This window comes from Eublepharis macularius, chromosome 3 (genome assembly GCF_028583425.1).
Source record: "Eublepharis macularius isolate TG4126 chromosome 3, MPM_Emac_v1.0, whole genome shotgun sequence".
Lineage (NCBI taxonomy): Eukaryota > Metazoa > Chordata > Lepidosauria > Squamata > Eublepharidae > Eublepharis > Eublepharis macularius.
This window is the reverse complement of record NC_072792.1, coordinates 178,635,858-178,655,983: the sequence shown is the minus strand read 5'-3', so window position 1 is coordinate 178,655,983 and position 20,126 is coordinate 178,635,858. Positions and strand designations below refer to the sequence as shown.

General features: G+C 46.8%; 1 protein-coding gene across 3 annotated transcripts in view; it reads right to left on the bottom strand.

Annotated features, from left to right (window-relative positions):
• Window positions 1-19,799, bottom strand: part of RSF1 (remodeling and spacing factor 1) — a 67,888-nt gene extending 48,089 nt beyond the window's left edge. For all 3 annotated transcript variants that reach the window (XM_054974838.1, XM_054974839.1, XM_054974840.1), the window contains exon 1: window positions 19,610-19,799. In XM_054974838.1, the coding sequence (XP_054830813.1) occupies window positions 19,610-19,799 (190 nt within the window). The remainder of the gene's footprint in view (window positions 1-19,609) is intronic.
• Between the last annotated feature and the right edge of the window lie 327 nt (window positions 19,800-20,126).

The window sequence follows — 20,126 nt, the reverse complement described above, 5'->3', positions numbered from 1 at the left end:
CTTCACCCAGCTGGTATTAGCATCAGAGCAGGAGGCAATGTCCTCACCCTGCCTTAACCCAGCTGGTATTAAGAGTGGAGCAGGTGGAATTTCCCCTCCCATATTAACACAGCTGCTATTAAGAGCAGAGCAGATGGCAATGCCCCCCCCCGCCTTAATGCAGCTGGCATTAGGAGCATCCCCCACCTTAACCCAGCTGGTATTAGTGGTGGAGCAGATGGCAATGCCCACCTCACATCTTCTTCTGACTGGGATCAGGCGCAGAACAGGAAGTATTTCCCTTCTTCCCTTCACCCAGCCGGAATAAGGAGCAGAGCAAGTGGCAATGCCCGCACCCCCTTCACCCAGCTGGGATCAGGAGCAGAACAGGTAGTAAAGCCCGCCACCCACCTTCACCTGTCAGGATCAGACGTGGAGGCAATGCCTGTTCCTCCCCTAACCAAGCGGGGAGAAGGTGGCAAACCCAACCCCCCCCTTCACCCAGCTATAATCAGTGGTGGAGGAGGAGCGAATTCCTGGCTGCCCGCCCTCCCCTTTCTACAGCCCGTAGTATTTTTTTCCTACAACGGGCTTTGTTGCTAGTAGTAGTATAAGCTTTCAAGAACCACAGCTCTCTTTGTCAGATGCAGAAGAGACGCATCTGATGAAGAGAGCTGTGGTTCTCGAAAGCTTATGCTACAATAAAGTTGGTTAGTCTTAAAGGTGCTACTGGACTCTTTACTATTTAGCAACTACTGACTAACACAGCTAACTCCTCTAGATCTATTTCCCGGGTACAGTTCACAAGCTATAATATCCCTACTTTCTACAAATTTTAGTTGTTTATTTACATCATTTATAGTCCACCTTTCACTGAGACTCAAGGCGAAATACACAGTGAAATCTGATACAATCAACAGCTAGAACATTCAGTAAACAATACAGTAGAGACCGCAGACATTCGAAAACAAGCAAAAATCCAACACAGCTGAAACAAAACACAAACAGTTTGACATTATTATAATAAAACAGCCAGTGCACAGCGGTATAGTCTACAGTTCCTATTCCTTTATCAAAGCATAACTTTGAACCATTTCCTTACAGCACAGCCCTACTTCTTGTGTATGAAAGCCCTCCTGAATAATTTGGTTTTGCATAGTTTGCGGCAAGCCAGGAGAACGGGAGCTTTCCTGACCCCTTCAGAGACGTCACTGCATAAGGTGAGGGCCACAACAGAGAATAGGCAACTGATTTTGCCCAAATGCCTGCTTGCCAACCCCATCGCTCACTGCACTCATGATATTCAATGGCAGTTTGAATACTGAATGAGCAGTCCTGTCTCCGGCCAAAACAGCTGGATGAAGAAATGTCGTAACTTGCCTTGCTCTCCAAGGGGGACCAAAAACGGTTTACATCGTTCTTCCTTTTTACCCTCACAACAACCTTGTGAGGTGGGTCTGGCTGAAAATGTGTGACTGGCCCAAGGCCATCCAGCAGGCTTCCATGGGGATTCGAACCTGGGTCTCCTTGATTCTGGCCCAACATTCTAACCACCACACAACATGGGTTCCAGTAACCCTATTTCTTTTGTAAAGGAGGGGTTATTGTTCACCCTCTGTCTCTGTTGTCTTCCTCCCAAAAGTGGACCCAAAGCATCTTTTCTACTCTATTTTATCCCCATAACAATCCTGTGAGGTAGGTCTGGTTGAGTGTTCACTGGACAAGGGTCACCCAGACAGCTTCTGTGGCACAGTGTGGATTGGAACCTGGGTTTCCCAGAGCCTAGTCCAATGCTCTAACCACTACACCACACAAGCTCTGATGGGTCCGGAAAGTTGTTAAACCTCCTTTGCTTTGTAACAGAGGGGATATTTTCCACCCTCCCTACTTATGCTGCCTGCACTTTCCTGGCTTCTCAAGAGTAAAGCGTTGCTTCCATTGCACATAGCAGAGGGATGCCCTGGAGCTAATCCAGTTCCCTTCATTTTGGGGCACAGCAAGTCCTATGATCATCCTGAAGTTGGTAGCCAATCTTGAGTCTCACAGCTTTATTTTCTTATGAGTTATGCAGACAGGAGAGAGGGGCTGTGGCTCAGTGGTAGAGCATCTGTTTGGCATGCAGAAGGTCCCAGGTTCAACCCTCGGCATCGTAGGTAAAAGTTCAGTGGGGGGCTTTCTTCACTATGTTTTGGTTTGCCCTTTATACTCGGAGCCCAGGAACAGATTTCTAGCTAAGACATTAGAGACTTTTAACTTCTTTTTTCAGATTCTGACAAATTCGTGTTTACGTTGCCTGATGTGGATCCTTATGTCTCGTACAGGACGGCACTTTTTGCTTCAGCCGCCAGGAAAATCAGAGCAAGGGTGGCTTTCAAGAAAGCAGTCAGATGAAATGATGTGTAACTTGAGAGTCTGAATGAGGATTTTTAGAGATGGTTGTTATATTTGAAATTTTTAAAATTTTAGGGCTTTAAATATGCTTTAATTTGTAAAGGCCTTTGGCCATAGACGATCGATCAATCAATCAATCAATCAATCTTTCTATCAGTGACATGCAGCAAGTGATGTCAAAGACTACTACCCAAGACACTAGAGACCTGCTGCTAGTCTGAATAGACAATACTGATTTTGATGGACCATGGGCAGCTTATTCATAGAACTGGAAGGGACCTCCGGGGTCATCTAGTCCAACCCCCTGCACAATGCGGGAAATTCACAACGACCTCCCCCCACCCCACCCCCAGAGACCCCTGGCTCTGTGCCCAAAAGATGGCAAAACACCTTCAGGATCCCCAGCCAAACTGGCCTGGGGGAATTTGCTTCCTGACCCCAAAGTGGCAATCGGCCTTACCCTGGGCATAAGGGGCCACAAGAACTAAGCACTGATGTAGCCCTTCCTGCCCTCCCTCTCATGATCTGCCTAGGTTATACTGATCTGATCACTATAAAGCAGCTTCAGGTATTCAGAGAACCTAAGATTCCACTGGAAGTAGCACCAGGGAGGGGAAAATGTTCTGGTGACAATCTGGCCCCGCAAGGTCCAATTACCTTAATTTGTGGTGCTGCAACAGCCACAATCATCCTGACGCTGGTGGCCAAGGCTGAGACCTGCAACTTTATTTTCTGACTAGAAACAAAGCCCGTTGTGGGGAAAAATACAACAGGCTCTAGAAAGGGGAGGGCGGGCAGGCAGGCATTGCCTCTTCCTCCGTGGCTGATCCCAGCCAGGTGAAGGGGGGGCAGGCGCTGCGCCTCCTGCTCCACTTCTGATCCTGGCTGGGTGAACGTGTGTGGGGGGGTGTCACTGCCACTTCTTCTGCTCCTGATCCTGGCCAGGTGAAGGCGTCAGGCAGGGACTGCCACCTGCTACACACCTGATCCTAGTAGGGTGAAGGGAGAAGGGCACTAACTCCTGCTCCACGCCTGATTCCAGCTGGGTGAAAGAGGGGGCAGTGCCTCATGTTCTGCTCATGATCCCCGACAGTGAAGGCAGGGGCGGGCACTGTCACCAGCTCCACTCCTGATCTCGACCGGGTGAAGAGGGTGGGCCGGCACTGCCAACTGCTCCACTCCTGATCACAGCTGGGAGAAGGGAGGAGTGGGCATTGCCTCTTGCTCCACACTTGATCCCAGCCGGGTGAAGGCGGGGTGGGCATTGCCATCTGCTCCGCACCTGATTCTGGCAGGGTGAAAGGGGGCAGGCATTGCTGCCTGCTCCGCACCTGATCCTGGCCGGGTGAAGTGGTCGGGCATTCCACCTGCTCCACACCTGATCCTGGCCAGGTGAAGGCGGGGGGGGGGGAGCGGGCATTGCCACCTGCTCCGCTCCTAATTCCAGCGGGACGAGGAGGGGGCAGGCATTGCCACCTGCTCTGTGCCTGATTCCAGTGGGTTGAAGGGGGGCAGGCATTGCCGCCCAATCCACACTTGGGTGAAGGGGGGGGCGGGCATTGCCACCTGCTCCCCTCCTGATCCCAGCCTGGGCTTCCCTCCACGGGAGTCAACTGGAACACACTCTTTTATGTAGTAGGATGAGTTATGCCTCCCACAGATGTAGGGACAGAGGCTTGTTGTTGTTGTTGTTGTTGTTATACATTAATTGAACTTTAAACGTCACCTCTCCAACTAGATTGAGAACTCGGTATTTTCTTTAGAAATCTCAATAGCCCAACAGTCACACAACATTTATTCCAAGAAAGTGCAAAGGTAAATATACACAGCAAATCCTGAATGTGCGCCCCAAAGTATAGCTATCATAAGGCTCAAAACTACCAATTAAATTCAATACATTTAAGTAGAAAACAAGAGAATTGGTGCTCAGAGGTCGTGCATGTATGACATCTACAGAAGATTCAGTTAATCCACGTGGATTTGGGCACCGCTGCTCACATGCCAACTGTACTATTCCTCCAAAGCAGCAGGACGTTCTGCCCTTTGGTTAGTTGTTTTGATTATTAGAAGATCAAAGCTGCACGGCTACCATTCCACTATAGCACTGGAGTGCGAAGAAAAGTCCGTGAGCCCGATTCACAGGAAAAATCCAAGGTGGAGAACACTTATTTGTTTCTGAAAAGCTTTAAGGGAGTCTGCCAAGCAAGCCTACCTATTTCATAGTCGTACGTAACATTAAGCTGATGGGCAAGCTTAAAAACTCCACTAATACTTTCATTCACGGCGCTTAATTAATGTTTACACTGACTCCAAAGCGATTGGCAAAGCAAAACAGAAGCAAGGGGCGGAAGGCTTTCTTCCAAAAAACCGATACTGCGTGCAGACCTTTCCTCTCCTGCAGAGCGGTTCCCCTCCCCGATGCACGCATGTCAGCATTTAAATACAGTGCTGCCCCCATACTGCACTCGGAGGATCTGCTGAGGAAAAGTATACGTTTTGTATGCTTTGTACACAATCCACTAGCTCCCAATTTGCGGTGTCGCTTCTAAAAGAAAACAAAGTCACTGAAAAAGACGGGTCGCTCACTTCAGAGCCAGAAGCATGTCTGTAGATCGTGAGCGTCAGCAAGCAGAAAAGATTAGCTTTATCGGGTACATTTTTATCTTGCCCTCCCACCAAGGAGCTCCCGGAAGCAAACTTTAGTCCCCTCTCCCATATTTTACCATCAAAAAACCCTGTGTGAGACAGGTTAGGTTGAGATAGAGTGACTGGTCCAAGGCCACCCAGCAAACTTCATGGCTGATTGGGGATTTGAACCTGCATCTCCAAATTTCCCAGGCCAACACTCTCACCACTACACCACAGGGGCTCTTCCCAACTTTAAGCTTCTTGGATGCAGAAATCTATCTATTCTTCGGGTCAAGCAGTTCAGGGAAGCATCGCGTACACCGATGTATAAGGGTTATTAACAAAAGCAACAAGAGAAGCAAGGGTATGGGCTCTATAATCCAGCTGGTCGGGAGCCAGATTTAAAGTCTCCAGGTTCCAGGTAACTGGGAACACGTGTACGAGTGGCTCAGCAACTTCCAAGGCTGTGTCCTAGAACTGCCTCCCCACCCCCTCCTCCAGCAACCCCACCCCACCCCACGAAGTTAATGCTGGGCTTTCTTGTGAACATAACCCTCTGCTTCCCCCTTGAGCCAAAAAAGCTTTCTTCATTGGCAGAAACTCTGCTGGCAGCAACATCTCCCGTTTCCCCCTCTGCCATTCTGTCCACGTGGCTCCTGCAGACCGACAGCATCAGCTTTTCAAGGGCCCTGGGGCTGCAAAAACAGGGGAAGGTCCACATCCACCCCTGCGCGCATGGTTCCTAGAACACAATTTCATGTTTGACCTGCAGTATAAAGTAGGTGTTACTTCGCACAGTGAAAATTAAGCTCACAATACGGAACCGCAGTAACTCCTGAGTGAAGAACACAAATGAAAAACAGAGGCCGATGCTGCCCCTCCTTTAACACACAAAGAGGCAGCAATAAGAGTCCTTTGACAGTAATATAGTTATCATTAAGGGACTGCAATAGAATGGATCACGTGCCTTCAGGCGGCATTAATGTTCGAGGTGCATTTTAACAGCTTCAAACTGTCTTGTCATCGAGACACTTTGAAATACATACTTTTTTTTGTTGTTGTTTTCTAAGTTACTCCTCCGCAGAGTCTTGGGCTCCAAGTGTGCCAGTACTGGCTTACACCATTTGGACCCCCCCCCCCTTCCTTTTCTGTTAGGCTTAACACTCCATCACTCCCAATTTATTCAGCTCAGCACTCGAGATTCTTTGCTCCCTTTCATGCTTGCAGGAAAAACGGCTTTTGCTACTCCGGTGGTTAGAAAAAGAGGCCCAGTTCTCACAGAGGTGGGCAGGTGAGTGCATCGGGGCTGTATCACGTTAGAATGCAGGTGGAAGCTCACAGGACAGAAGGTTCGTGTGTCCAAAAAAAGCCTCTACAAAGAAGCCTGCATCATGCAGAAGGTCCCAAGTTCAAGCCCCCGTATCTCCAGTTACAAGGATCAAGTAATAACAACAACAACAACAACATTTGATTTATATACCGGCCTTCAGGACAACTTAATGTCCACTCAGAGCAGTTTACAAAGTATGTCATTATTATCCCCACAACAAAACACCCTGTGAAGTGGGTGGGGCTGAGAGAGCTCCAGAGAGCTGTGACTAGCCCAAGGTCACCCAGCTGGCTTCAAGTGGAGGAGTGGGGAATCAAACCCGGCTCTCCAGATTAGAGTCCCACACTCTTAACCACTACACCAAACTGGCTCTCCACATAAGCAATGTGGAAGACCTCCACCTAAGACCCTCGACAGCCACTGCCTGTCTGAGTAGACAATATTGACCTTGCTGGACTGAGGGTCTGATTCAGTATAAGGAAGTTTCACGTGGATTCATGCGTGTGTTCAAGCGCTCTAGTCATGCTTTCACCCCTTGTGCTAATTTTCTGTGTGCGGGGAACTGCACCGGCAAGAGAAGCACTCGATGATTTGAGCCCCTACCTGACCTCTGAAGGGTGACAGCCCAGATACAGGTCTTCCCGTCCCCGAGAGAACAGGGAGCGAGAGACCTTGGCCGCGTGCCGACATCGCAGAGGGTTGCTTGCAGTGGGCACAAACATGGCTTGCTACCATGCTCACACGCCCGCTCCCTTCATGCAGAGTGCAAGTGAAGGCCTTTCCTGAGTCTGGACGCCTTAGAGAAAAACACTAATTTACTAGTGATTTCTTAAATTAAAAAAAAAAACCTTTGTTGATTTAATATGAGGCTGTTCTCTTCTCTCAAGAGCTGTAGCAAAGCATTAAACTGGGGGCAGGATCCAAAATGTGCTAGGAAAAGTGAGGGGGGAAAAGAGATAAATGGCTATTGATCCAAATTTATTTATTTATTTATTTATTTATTTATTTATTTATTTATTTATTTATTTATTTATTTATTTATTTATTTATTTATTTATTTATTTATTTATCATTTTAGATTTTTATTCCGCCCTCCCCGCAAGTGGGCTCAGGGCAGATCACATCATTTAAAAGCCACAATAAATACTACATTTCCATAAAAACAATTTAAAACATTTACATTCAAACAATTTAGACAATTTGAAACATTTAAATTCAACCGACGTGGAGGGACTCTGAACAAATCTCTTTACCTGTTTGTAGTCTTAGCATTCACAGCAACCTTTAGAAAATATTCATTTATAGTGCACCTTTCTCACTAAGACTCAAGGCAAATCAACACAATCAACAACTAGGCTATTCAATGAACAATATAAAGGGGCGTGGGTTGCAAAAATAAGCATAAATCTGAATACATAGATGAAACACTGCTGAAACAAGTAATTAATCATCACATAGTTTAACAACGCAGAAATTATAGCAGCATATCTACATCAACAGACAATACCCAGTAGTATAGTTTACAGTCCCTGATCCTTTACCAAAGGATCTCTCTGACCCATGTCTTACAGGACAGCCCTGTTATCTGAGTAAAAGGGGCATCCAGAATAATTCAGTTTTACATAGTTTCTGGAAAATCAAGAGAATGAAAGCATTCCTTACCTCCTCAGAAAGCCCATTCCATAAGTAGAGACCACCACAGCCGAAGGCACTGCTGAGATGAGCAAAGCTGCCGTGGCAGAGTATATAGAGACAGAGATATTCCCTGTAGATATGAGGGGGCCAAGGCCATAAAGGGCTTTGTATGTGATAGTCAAAACCTTGAATGGAGCCCAATAACTGATGGGTAGCCAATGGAACAACAATCTTGGCTTAAATTTATTTAAATTCTCCCAAATGTCTTTATTTCATTGAAATAAGAGATGGTGAAATTTAAAATTGTGTTGGTGTTTTGCCTCTTCAATTATCATTAGTGATATATTCCTTTTCCTGTTTTAAAAGGTTCTGGGTGTTTAAGTCAACCCGACCATTATGCCTCTCAAATGTGAGAGGAAGTCAAGGCACTGATGTGCAATCAATATTCTGCACGTGCTCAGAAGTCTGCATTCTTTCACACAGCCAAAATGCAGCAAGGAGACCTAAAATTAATTTTTAAAAAAATCAGACTGAGATTGGGCATGTTTTTCCTGCCCCCACCCCCCATCCCAGCAAACAGAGGAAGCAATTAGTCTTATAGGTGCTATGGGACTCTTGCTCATTTCTACTGCTACAAACAGACTAACATGGCTATCCATCTTGTGCTATTAAGATGAAAGAGAAAAAGCAAATAAGGAAAAGAGAAAAGCCATAAAGGAGGAAAGGGTACAGAATATATACAAATGGTTTCAGTCAGTAAAGGATTAACTGGCTCAGGACAAAAACTGTGTGTACATATTCCCTTATATCTCTGCAAAGAAAAGGGCTAGGGGCTTAAGTTTTCTTTTAATTAAAGCTGAAAATTCACAGAGTATTGCCACCCCATGTGCCTCCCTATAAACAGGATCCCTGGGGCCTCCAACTCTCACCATATTATTACTTCACTGAAGGTGAACTAGGCCTCGTTTGCAAAACTTGAATTAGGCTGGGTCCCCTTGCAAAGGAAGAGAAGGAGAAGCAGGAGGCAGAGCAGGTGAAAAAGTAGCCACACTGCAGCTCTACTAGCTCCTGGACAGGCACTCTATTCCTCTCCTCTGCCTTGCATTACCACTGTAGACAGGCACCAGAGACAGAGAGTTAGCTGCTTGGATGAGCGGACACCCAGAAATTGTCCAGCCCCCAACTGCCTATAAGCGGTACAAATGCTGTTAATTTTATTTTTGAAGGCTTTTCCTATTCTGCCATCAATTTAAACTTATAAATAGTTACAATTCCCCTAGTGACCTCAGGTGAACTAAAAATGTTAAAAGGTTGGACTTCTGCAATTTTAGAAACAGTTTTCCTAAAGCAGGAGTGGCAGACTATGAGCTACACAACAAGGGACGGCCTCTTAAACCAACTGAACCCACCCCCCCTCTCCACCTTATAACGCTGCCTCAGAACTGAGAATTCACAAGAATCTCTTGTATAATGTGGGAGGCAGAGTAAGGGGAAAACTTATTGCATGTCATCCACTTACAGCAACATTAAACTTCTCCAAACAATCAGAATGGGATTTACTAGTATTATCTAAAAAAATTTATACTCACTTCATAAGCAACGCTCTCAATAAGTATACCAGAAAAGAGATTTTTTTTTTAAAAAAAATCTTACTATTGGAATGTTTGACTAGCCCAGAGAGCCAGTGGGGGCTGGAGTGTTTAGACTGTCAGAGGAGGATCAAATTCTCGCTCTGCCAGGGATGTCTCGTGGGTAACTACTAGGGATCCCAGGTGCCCACTGGTGCCAGGCAATCTACCTGCATGCTCACCGGTCAGGAAGTTTGGGGCTGCGTCCAGAGATTGCCCACCACCAGCAGGCACCCTGAGAACATGCGCGGCGCACGGGCTCCCAGTGGATATGAAAACATCACTTCTGGATGTGACATCATTGCAACAGCCGCGGGAGTGCTCCTGTGCTTGTTCGGGGCCAATTCTCAAAGAATCGGCCCCATTTGGAGCACAGGAGCGCTTCAGCGGCCGACATGACGTCACGTCCAGAAGTGACATCATCATGTTAGCGCTGGGAGTGCACACACAAAAAACACACTCCCGGTGAGTGCCGCCCCCCCCCCCAGGCAGGCATAGGGACCTGGAAACTCTATGGCTAGCCCTGGGCCAGTCACACACACTCAGCCTCACAGGGCTGCTGTGAGGATAATATGAAAGAAGAACACTGTATAGCATTCTGGGTCCCCACTCTGAAGAAAAGGGGGGGAGTATAAATGAAGTAAATAAATAATAAATAAGATGTACACCAGGACCTAGATCCAAAGTTGCCTAGGCTAACACAAACGGTTTGTGTTCCCAGCCCAGTAGAAACTGGGACGTCTGTCCTTTGACGGGCTGACTTTATGTTGCCTGACAAATTGCTTCTGAAAGTCCCTTAGCTTCAAGAGCAATTTGCCATGTGGCATAGGTAAACACTGTTGGGAAAAAGCGAGTCTGAAATATCCCTTTAAAAAGGTAAAGGTATTTCCCTGTGCAAGCACCGAGTCACTACTGACCCATGGGGGGACGTCGCATCACAACGTTTTCTTGGCAGACTTTTTGTTACGGGGTGGTTTGCCATTGCCTTCCCCAGTCATCTACACTTTACCCCCAGGAAACTGGGTACTCATTTTACCAACCTCAGAAGGATGGAAGGCTGAGTCAACCTTGAGCCTGCTACCTGAACCCAGCTTCTGCCAGGATCGAACTCAGGTCGTGAGCAGAGCTTGGGCTGCAGTACTGCAGCTTACCACTCTGCGCCACAGGGCTCCTGAAATATCTCGTAGGCTCACAGAATTACTTCCACTTTTTTTGGACCCTGGCCTAGGAGCTTTATGGAGGAAAAAACAAAGACTGATCATTTCATGAATTTATTGGATGCTGTGCTTCAGTTGCCAAGACGACATCAGAAGCATTATTCATGATGACAGACAATACAGGAAGCGAAAGTACAGATTTCTGTCCTGCTTTTCCATAGGCCGGAAGAGTGCTCACCAAAATCAGCACAGCCTAAAATGACTACAAGAAATTAAGACAACTGTAGCAGCCAATGAAAGGACTGTGCACTGAAAATTGGATCTGGCCCTCCCTCCATTACAAAAGAGAGTGTTTCTATTACCAGTGCATGCAACACTGTAAACAAAAGACAGGCCCCTGACTTGAAGAGCTTGCAATCTAAATTTAGGCTGGATTTAGGAGCAAAAGGGAGGAAGCAGCAAGGTAACAAAGATACTTCCATGATCCAGCACAGACATAATGGAGTATTGATCTTTCTCCCTTACAGAACCCACACCATTCCCAGCGCTCTCTACGCGGAGCTCTTTAAAACTGGAAAAGCTGACAAAACACCACAGGACAAAGCTGCTGGGGGGGTGGGGGTAGGGGGAAACGAAAGAGGTGTTCTGCACATTTAGCATTCAGGCTCCACACAGTGAACACACTTTCCTGAATGCGGCCAGACCACATGAAAATGCTCGGGCCAGCAAGGGTAATCTGTGGGAACAGATTTCCTTCCAGTAGCATATCCCCCCTCCTTTTTTGCCACAGGCCATAACAAAGTTCAAAATACAGAATGCTCCAGTCAAGTTAAACGTGTAACAAACGCTGGAATGACAGAAGCCATAAATGTGCAATAGCAAAGCATCAAGAAGTTTACAATCTACAGTCGCGTGGCCTTCCGAAGCCTCTTGCGGCCTTCTGCAGATACCAATGCAAAACTGCGGCGCCCTTATTACTTCCTTCTAGGTGGGCTCCTATGACAGTTAAAGGATGTTGCATGGGCAAAAGACCCCTCCCCTCCAGCACCTCTGGGATGCAGGCCTAACTGTTCTGCATTGGGTACACCCACCAAACTGATGGTCTGCCTTACAAGAGTGATTGGTGCAATTTTACAGCACACAACACCCCAGTCATCTTTTGCATCGTGGTTCTAATGCTTAGAAAATGCTGAACGGTTAAATTGTCACCATCTCTTACAACAAACACAAGCAGAATAAAACCATCACCTACATTAAAGCGATGGCTTCGTTTTAAATATTTACCGCGCGCAGTTTGCAACCTGTACCACATAAGCAAGCGGCAGCGTTCGAGTTAGTAAACCAGCACGCTGTAAAAGGTCTAATTCAAAAGATGCTTACTTTTGCCTTTGGGGCTTCTGCCGGAATGATTTCTTGAAACAACACGAGCCTACAAGAACGGGTCTACTGGAGGGTGAAACTCGCACAATGCAGTAGTATTTGGGGCACGGGGAGTACCATAGGGAGCCTTACAGGTTATCTAGTAAGTCAATGCCCCTATGACTTAGTAGCATAGACTAACAGTTTACTTACAAACACAATTCAAAGTGTTGGCTCTTACCTTTAAAGCCCTCAATTGCCTACAAGTGAAGATCACGAAGGACTGCTTGCACACTAACTTTCTTTAGTTGATGCCTTGCCCCAATAACCCCACCAGAAGTGAGTGCCCAGATACCAGAAAAAAAGAGCATTTTCCATGGCATCACTCAGATTCTGGATGCATACTTTGTTTTTCTTTAAGCGATTAAGAACATTTTTAATTTGCCTAGGCCCCTGGCAACATCTGATTGTTTTTAAGGCCTGTTTCTACCATAATAGACTTGTGTGGAAATCGACTTGGAGGTCAAGATCAGCTAAAGAGGGTGTTTATAAATGTATGCAGTTTTCCCACCCCAAAATTAATCCATCACACAAAACTCTACGACTCTTCAAAGAAACTACCAAGACGACCGTCTGAACTGTGTCTAAGCCCCCCACTGTGCCCAAGATCGCACACTTCGTAATTTGGTGGGAGAGCAAAATCATGTGGGCCAGACTCTCAAGCACAGAACGCTGGATCAGTCATAATGGGGAAACAGTTACCAGGCTCAATTCAAAGTATTGGCTATCACATACAAAACTCTTCACGGCCTTGTTCAGGCACATCTTACGGGATCGCCTCTCTCCCTATGTTCCTCCAGGGCAGCTTTGCTCATCTGAACAGGGCCTTCTGCCACCCTACAAATGGGCAAAACCAACAGCTGCCCATACACGTGCATTCTCTGTGGTGGCCCCCACCGTATGGGATGGCCTACCTGAAGAGGTCAGGAAAGCTCCCCTTCTCCTGGCTCTCTGCAAACTATGCAAACTTTAATTACTCAAGAGGGCTTTTTTCCACAACTGTAGACTGTAGGAGGATGTACTGTAAGGAAGTGATCTCAGAGGGTTGCATTAGCAGAGGGATAGGGACCATAGACTTTACTTCTATGTGCTGCTGTTTGCTATCTGTTGCTTTTTGAATGATCCTACCAGCTAGTTCGAGGTTGTTTTATGTTTTTAATGTTTATATTTGCTTATGCTCTGTTTCAGCATTTCTCCAACTCTTGAGATTTCTGCTGGTTTTAAAGCCTTGTGCATTTATAGACCCCGTTACATTTTTACTGAAATGTCCTTGAGTGTACTGTACTATCTCACACTGTGTAATCAGCCTTGAGTCTCAGTGAAAAGGCGGACTATAAATAATGCAAATAAATGAATAACTATTGAAAGTGAAAAATAGAGGAACGGAAGGGAGCTGAGAAAGAAGCACAAAGAGGGAAACAACAACAGAGGACGGCAACAGGGACTGTGACGCAGATTTGTGGTACCCCACAAACAAAACAGACCACACCCTCTGAGCGGGAAAGTTAAGACAGACGATGCCATGGGGTGCTGGAAAAGGGGGTCCATAAAGAACATCCAAGTTAAAACTGTAAATAAAATCCTTTCCTGTGGTTCAATAATGCAGTTCTCCTGTGTCAGTGGAAAATGTAAGAGCAGATTTTACGTTGTGAACTCATGGCGGAATCTATTCTCAGCACTCAAATTTTCGTATTTTTTTACGTTTTGGGCTCCCACTTCAGGAGAATGTATCAGGAATCATTTCTTGTCCTAATGAAGAGCTCGGGCATTTATTCTATATAATAAATCCTGCCTCAGTACAAAAAATTGGCTTAATATAAGGGAATCTAGAATGCTGGATTTTCAACACTATGCACAACAGCTTTTGATGACAGAATAGTCAAGGAGTTGCCACATAAAGTACAGTAGGCAGCACACTTGCTTTAATGAATATACTTATTTTTTATTTTTATTTATTTTTTCAATTTATATACCGCCCATCCCCAGGGGCTCTGGGCGGTGAACAGTTAAAATCGATAAAAACAAAAACTAAAATCAATATACAAATAATAAAACAAATTAACAAGGTGCAGTGGTGGGGAGAACCTTCCCCACCCCAAAGGTGGGAGGCCGACATGGCACCGCCTCCTTCAATAACCAAACGCCTGGCGGAACAGCTCTGTCTTACAGGCCCGGCGGAACGATAATATGTCCCGCTGGGCCCGGGTTTCCATTGACAGAGCGTTCCACCAGGCTGGGGCCAGGACTGAAAAGGCCCTGGCCCTGGTTGAAGCGAGGCGGGCTTCCTTAGGGCCGGGGACCACAAGTAAATATTTATTCTCTGATCCAAAAACTGTGAGGGAGATGAAGCTACTTAGTGAGCTGGGACATATTCAGCTCTCATTCTTAACCACTGGACCCCCGAACACCCCAAAATGTAAAAAGTGAGTCAGGCAATACAAAACTGGAGAAACAGGAGTTTATTGTCATGTTGCGAGTGAGGGAATTGTGGCTCCGTGGTCATGTGTGTGCATCATCGGCAGAAGATCCTAAGCTCAACGTTTGGCATCTCCAGGAAACAAGCGTTGGGAAAGGCCTCTGCCAATCAGCATGGAGAATACTGACCTAGATGGCCCAACGGTCCGATGCAGTATTAAGTAGCTTCGTTGACTCATAAGAGGTGCGAACTTAATTCTCTCCGTCAAATGTCAGATAAAAGATAAAGATCCTAGAGTGCTTTTAGAAAGATGCCTCATTTCAGGCATATCTCCAGCAGGAATACCAGATTATTTATTAGCCAACTTTCTACTATATGGAACTCAAGGCATCTTACAACAATTGTTGTTGTTGTTGTTGTTGATTAATAGTCCGCCATTCTTGCTGAGATCCAAGGTGAATCTCATACTGCAAGTGGATACAATATAACTAATAGCTAGGACATTCAAAGAGCAAAAATACAGTATTATCAACAGTTAGGACGTTCAAAGAAAACAGATACAGGTACGGTAGCCACAAATTTGAAAACTAGCAGAAAGCCTAACTCAGAGATGAAAGCTTTCTGAATTAAAGCGTAAGTAATTAATACATATTTAGCAAAACTGAACTACCCAGTAGGAGCATATCAGTAGACAGTACCCAATAGCCTAGTCTACAGTCGCTGTCCCTTACCAAGGCGTCTCTTTGAGCTATTTCCTATGACACAGCCCCGTATGCATGCTCCAAAAGCCCTCCTGAATAATTCTGTCTTGCATAGTTTGCAAAAGCCAGGACAGTGGAAACTCTCCCGACTTCCTCAGGCAGGCCATTTCACAAGGCGGGGCCTACCACAGAGAAAATGCCTGTACAGGCAGGTGTTGATTTCGTCCAACTGAAGGGTGGTATCTGCAGCAGGCCCTGTTCAGATTAATGAATCTGCTATGGTGGAACATAAGGAGAGAGGCGGTTTTGCGGATATGAGGGGCCTAGGCCATGAAGGGCTTTGAACAATAATAATGATGATGATGTAATAGTCATGACCTTGAATTGAACCTGGTTAACTGCTGGGTGGCCAGTGGAGTGACTGCAGAATGGGGGCCATATGCATGCTCTGAAAGTAAACGAGCTGCAGCTGTTTGCACTAGCCGGAGTCTCCAAGTTGACTTTGAGGGGGGACCCATGTAAAGTGAATTACAGTAGTCTAGTCTTTACGATACTGTGGCATGAATCCAGGTGATCAGATCAGCCATACATACAAAGACATTAAAAACAAACCTACCAATAAGAAAGCTACCAACAAGTAGAAAGTAGATGCTGGTCTTAATAACACCATGTTCAGTTGCCTGCTAAAGATCGACAGGGAGGGGGCCAGGTGTACCTCCCAGAGGAGACTGTTCCATAACTGTGGGGCTGTCACTGAGAAGGCCCTCTCTCATGTACCTACCATACAATTTTTTTGATCGATCGGACAATCAGGAGGGCCTCTCCCTGTGATCTTAACTCCCAGGCAGGAAATATCAGGAAGAAGACAGTGTTTTGGATATCCTAGTCTCAAGCCACATAGGGACAAAGGACAAAACCAATACGTTTGGGAGCAGATCAGTAGCAGTGTAACTGCTGTAGTATCAGGGCCACATATTCCTGATAACTGAGTTACAGCCCAATCTTATGCAAGTTTACTTGGAACTGTCCCCCATGATAGTATCTCCCAGATTTGATAGGACTGCCACGTATGTACATTACAAATATATATTACTTTTATACCATTTTTAACTTACAAATCTTTAGACCCGCAGTTCCAACTTTCTTTGCAAATAGAAATTGTATGTCAGTAGCACTGGTGTGCTAAATAAAAATGACTCTGGTCCACTAGGACAAGCACAGCTAGGGGAACACAGACATATTCCGTTGCCTTTACCACTATCCGGGGGGGGGGGGGAATGCAAGAAAGTATGGGATTAAACAAGAAAGTGCATATCGGAGCAAAGCAAGGAAAAGCATAACTATTTATTGATTTAAGTCAAGTTCAACAAATGTACATCAAAAGAATACCACAACACTAGAAGTTATCTAACATACACATTCCCCAAGTATAATGCCAAGCACATATTTAGAAGTAACAAAAAGCTATTTACAATGTTGCTGAAAATTACAGTTGCAAGCAAACAACACTCAAGTAGTTAAAGAGCTGCTCTATGTCTTGAATTATTTTGATTACCCATGTTAAAAGCACCATCAACAAAGAAATTTGCCCTTGAGAATTTTCAGCCTTGTGATATTTGCAAACAAAATCTTAAAATGACCAAGTAGCATCCCTGTAAAGGAGCCCATTACTTTGGGGGGGGGGGGGAAGAAGAGGGTTAGTTCCTGTGCAAGCTATTTACTACCACTGAGTTTTAAAAAGTAGTCTTTTGTCTGAACAAATGACAAAGAGCTTAAAGAGAGGGGCAGTAAGTCTTCAGAACTACTTTCATCCTAAAATGAGCCTCTTTTCCTTACCCCAAGCCCTCTTAATCGACTTCCCCAAAAATGAAATTTATGTATTTTAGGGTCTGGATGACCCTAAAACCAAGTAAAAGTGTTGTTTAAAAGCAGGTTGGGGCCTTCTGTATACCAAATGCAACTAAGTTGAGATTCTCCAACAATAGGAGGCACCATATTCTACAGGGTTGAGACAGCACGCCTCTCTGCTGCCACCTCTGCTTATGAGCAGTGAACACAAGAAGAAACAGACTATGCCAATAATAATACAGAAAACAACACACACACACACACACACATTACTTCAATATGCATCCTTCATACACCTCTGAAAACGAAGAGCTTCTCACTTTGCTGCAGAATTCGAGAGGCTGTAAGCTTAGGACCAGGATTTTTAAAGTAGGGGAGGACACAGTCTACTAAAAAACATGGAAAATCTGTAGGCCACCACTATGATTCAAACATACAAAGCAAGAGTACATACACAGGATTTCTTCACAGTCAAGGCATGACTAATCTGGTCTCTTGTTTAGGAACATAATAAGGGCTACTCTAGATCACAGCTCCTAGTCCAGTCTACCTAGTCCAGCACCCTTTTCAAGAGTGCTCACCGTCTACCTTCTCACCCAATCCTACTTCAAGGAAAACAGCATGTAATTTACTCCCTCTCATCCTTCAAGAAGCCATTCTTCTTTGCTAGGGTTGCTCCCAATTCATCTTCCTAGAGCAGAGAGAAGAGAGCAAGGGATGTACATCAAGGGTCAGGAAGAAAGGAGCACTAAATTTTTTTCTGCCACTACAAACATCATCAAATGCAGTTTGCAGTCCAGAAGGGGAGGGAGCAAGGATAAAGATTCAAGACCCTTCCCACTTCTTCTGTGTGACGCAGATAAGGAGTGCATATGAACACACCCCCACAGGAGGGGGGGGGAAGACACACTAACCTCCCCAAAGGCAGATAAAGGGAGCCAGAGAAGAAAGAAGGCAACCAGTAGGCTGTACACATACGGAAGGCCTATTAAGAAAAACATTTGGGAGGAGGGCCGGGAGCAGGGGGAACCCTTCCCCACAAAGGAGCTCAAGTAAGAACATCGATGGAGAAAGACACCAGGAAGGACTTCCATGATAGAACACTGGGGTGGGGGTGGGAAGCAAGGAACAGGCTCCCCCCTCACACAACATAGTCACTAAAAAAATAAGATTTATTCTTTCCTATAAAGACACACACACACTTCTCTTTCACAAACACAAGATAATATGTAGGTTTCCTTCACACCCTGCAAAGGAAGAACAAGGGGAAGGGGCCCAGTTCCCCAGGCAACATGTGGGTCTGGACAGAAACCCACCAAGGCCACCCCAACAAGACCTTCCCCAGATCCACCCCCACTGGAGAGAGGATGTGTGCTTTTCATCTTCATCTTCCTCCCATGGAAACAAAAGCTACTGAACAACATACTTCTTACACCCTGGATCTTTTCTCTGGGGGATAGGCATGACACCTCCTCCTCAGTAAAAAGGGGAGGGGTGCCTGTCTAGGGGGTTTCTTGGATCTTTTCTCTCCTTCCCCTTCCACCAACTCCTATAGTCACCTCCTCAGGGCAGAGGCCTTTTGCTGCCCCTCTGGAGATGCACAAAAGAAAGCAACAGCCCCTTGCAAAGTGGAGGGGGATTGGCATTACTGTTGCCAACCTCCAGGTGGGGCCTGGTGTACTCCTGGAATTACAACTGATAACAGACATCAGTTGCCTTGGAGAAAATGGCAGCGTCAAAGGCTAGACTCTATGATATACCATAGAGTCTGGAAGAATGGAAGTCCCTCCCTGCCCCCAAATCTCCACGAATTTCCCAACGCAGCGTTGGCAACCCTAATAGAAGTAAACCTCCTCCCTCCCCATAAAGAAAGAGCCACTTTTCCGCTCAAATTGGGGGGGGCTCCATTTTGTGTGTGGGAGGGGGGTTGCAATGGGGGGAAGCCTCCTGCTGAGACATCCCTTTTACTGAAAAAGGGGAGTGGTCATGTGGTCCCCTTTTACTGAAAGGTGTCATGCAGTCCTTTTCCTGAGGATGGGTGTCATGTGGTCTCCTTTTTACTGAGGGGGGGTCAGTTGGTTCCCCCTTTCACTGAGGGGGGGATCATGTGGTCCTCCCTTTTCCTGAGGGGGTCATGTGGTTCCCCTTTTTTTTTTGAGGAGGGGTCATATGGTCCTCTTTTTCTGAGGAGGTGGGGTCATGTGGTCCTCCTTTTTTCTGAGGGAATCATATGGTTCTCCCTTTCACTGAGGGGGGTTATGTGGCCCCCTTTTTCTGAGGAAGGGTCGTGCGTGCCCCCCAAGGGTCTCCTGGGGGGGTCACTTTCTCTCCTGTGGGAATAAGCAGGGAAGGCCCAACTCTGTGGTGAGGGGGGGCGTCGCAGCCGCCGCCCCCTCCCCTCCCCTCCGAATTGCCGCCCCCTCCTGGGGGGGAGAGGAGGCCCTCCGGGTCCGCCGCCGGCCCCCGCGCTCGCTTACCCTGCTCGCCGGGCTCCTGCGGCGGCTGCAGGACGCGCTCCAGCTCCGGGAAGGGCAGCTCGGGCAGGTCGAGGAGGGCGCCGTACCTCTCCAGGAAGGAGCAGACGACGGCGAAGTTGGGCCACGAGCCGGGGCAGAGCGGGGCGGCGGAGGGAGGAGGGGATGGGGGAGCCGCCGCCGCAGCCGCCATCTTGGAACCTGAGAGGATGGATGGAGGAGGAGGAGGAGGGAGGGGGCGGGAGGAGGGGCCGGAAGACGGCGCGCCGGGCCGGAAGGGGGCGCTGCGGAGGAGCCCCCACAATGCAGCGCGGCGCCGAAGCCGAGCGAAGGGAGACGCCAGGAGGGAGCGCTGGGGAAGGTCTAGGAAGCCGCCTCTCTCTGGTTTCTGCCCTGATTGACACAGGAACCAAAATGAGGAAATGGACTAGGAGGCCAGGGGCGGGGATAGAACGGCGCCCGAGCCAATAGTAGCGGCGCCCGGGAAAGGTGTGCGCGCATCATAAAAGGGAGGCGGGGA